Raw genomic sequence first — 2,046 nt, 5'->3', positions numbered from 1 at the left:
CTTCCCCCTCTTCTTCCCCCTCTTCTTCCCCCTCTTCTTCCTCCTCTTCTTCCCCCTCTTCCTCCTCCTCTTCCCCCTCTTCTTCCTCCCCAGGTATCTGAACGTCTTCCAGCCTCTTCAGTTGGGAGGAATGAAGGAAACGTCTCCGCATCGCCGTTACCGCAGTTTCACCGGCTGCATCCGAAACCTGGTGGTCGACAGTCAGGTGTGTGTGTGTGTGTGTGTGTGTTTGTGAGTGTGTGTGTGTGTCTGTGTGTGTGTGTGTGTCTGTGAGTGTGTGTTTGTGTGTGTGTGTGTGTCTTTGTGTGTGTGTGTATATATAACATATATAAAAAGGACCTGAAACTAAATGAGATGCTGTGATTTTTTTTTCCTGCTGCTCCGAGAAAACCTCAACAACCTCCCAAAGGTCCCAAAATATACCCAGGAAAGTCTCCCACAATCCTGTGTGTTTTTGGTTTGTTTTCTTGGGAGTTTGGGATTGGGGTTGTGTCTCAGGTCGTAAGACTGCATCCTCGTTTCCTTCACTCGCTTCCCTTACTTGAGTCTTACTCCGTCCCACCGAGGAAGCACGGGAGAGACACGAGGAAATCATGCAAGGAGAGAGGAAGGGAGGAAAGGGGACAAGAAGTCCTTCCCTCTGAAGCGTCTGGGCGGAGTTAGCATCCGTTAGCTTTCAGCTGCACACTTTCATTTTTTTCACTTAGAAATATGATTCCCATAGGATGGATTATGATGCTTTGAGTATATCCTCTGGCGCCACCATCAGGACAAGATTACCACGTCAGCATCAACATGTTTGCACACTCTGGAGGATTACATCTTTAGATTTTGGAAATTGAATCAGCTCTCAGATGGCTGAATGTTTTATAACACAAAACAAAGAGAGAGCTGCATAATCCCCCGTTACACGCTTCTGTTTGCTCTGTAATCAGAGCCGCTTTCTTGATTGCTTCAGAAATTCAAAACACATTTTGTAGTTAATGCTTAGTTAAGGTGCTTCTGACACACCACAGAATCAAAGCACTGCACAGCTGTTCAGACAATTGGTGCATGTCAAATTCAGTCTTACTGTAAATCAGTATGAGAGGAGGAAAACTAAAGGATTTCTAAAAACTCCTTCAATCATGTCGGCACGCTTTTATAAAAGTTGTGCAGAATGTGATCCCGCACACACATAGGATCATGGTTGAAAATGAAGTATTCGAGAGAGAAAAAGAATCCCTTTAACCATCCTCCCTGCTCCCTCCATCCCTCAGGTGTACGACCTGGCGTCTCCAGGTGAGAGCGTGGACAGCACCCCGGGGTGCAGGCTGACCGATGGCGTGTGTGTGACGGCGGCCGGTCCTTCCTGCGGCGCTCACGCCTCCTGCCTCGCCGACTGGGGCTCCTTCAGCTGCGAATGCCACCCAGGATACACGGGACACAAGTGTGACAGCGGTGAGAGAGTGTGTGTGTGTGTGTGTGTGAGTGTGAGTGTGTGTGTGTGTGTGTGTGTGTGTGTTGGGTGTTTCCCAGCCTAACTCTCGGCTACATGTGTTGTTTTTAAACCGCCTGATGAATGAATGACCAGCTGTCAGTTTAAATGTAAACAGTGAAAAAGTACTTATTTAAGTAAATAACCCAACGGTATTGTCTTGATAATGTCATGCATAAGACTTTTTTTTCTGTCCTGAACGCGGTCTTGACTTGGACTCGAACCTCTTTAGACTCGGTCTTGACTTGGACTCTACTAGTCCTGGTCTTGGACTTGACAAAGGTGGTCTTTAACATGTTTTCATGGGTTACTTACAGTTATTGGGGCACCTGGTGGTGGCAGGTGAATCATTAGTAATCTCATCTGTTTCCTTTAGTTTTATGTTGCATTATGTGTGTGTGTGTGTGTGTGTGTGCGCGTGTGTGTGTGTGTGTGTGTGTGTGTGTGCGTGGGCCAGGTTTAGCTACATTTGTGGGCCCAAAAACTGTGACTACAGTATACTTACGGGGACCTGACAGCTTTGTGGGGACAAAATGCTGGTCCCCTTAACGTTAAAGGGCTTTTTGAGG

The 2,046-nt window shown here is 47.1% G+C and overlaps 1 protein-coding gene across 1 annotated transcript in view; it reads left to right on the top strand.

The window, feature by feature from the left end:
• si:dkey-22o22.2 (neural-cadherin) overlaps positions 1–2,046 on the top strand; it is a 57,405-nt gene that overhangs the window by 47,652 nt on the left and 7,707 nt on the right. Inside the window, exons 12-13 of the mRNA XM_034873631.1 lie at positions 94–205; positions 1,260–1,440. Of these exons, the coding sequence (XP_034729522.1) occupies positions 94–205; positions 1,260–1,440 (293 nt within the window). The remainder of the gene's footprint in view (positions 1–93; positions 206–1,259; positions 1,441–2,046) is intronic.

Source organism: Etheostoma cragini, chromosome 6 (assembly GCF_013103735.1).
Source record: "Etheostoma cragini isolate CJK2018 chromosome 6, CSU_Ecrag_1.0, whole genome shotgun sequence".
NCBI classification, from domain to species: domain Eukaryota; kingdom Metazoa; phylum Chordata; class Actinopteri; order Perciformes; family Percidae; genus Etheostoma; species Etheostoma cragini.
The sequence above is the reverse complement of the archived record's forward strand: the minus strand, read 5'-3'. Positions and strand labels throughout refer to the sequence as shown.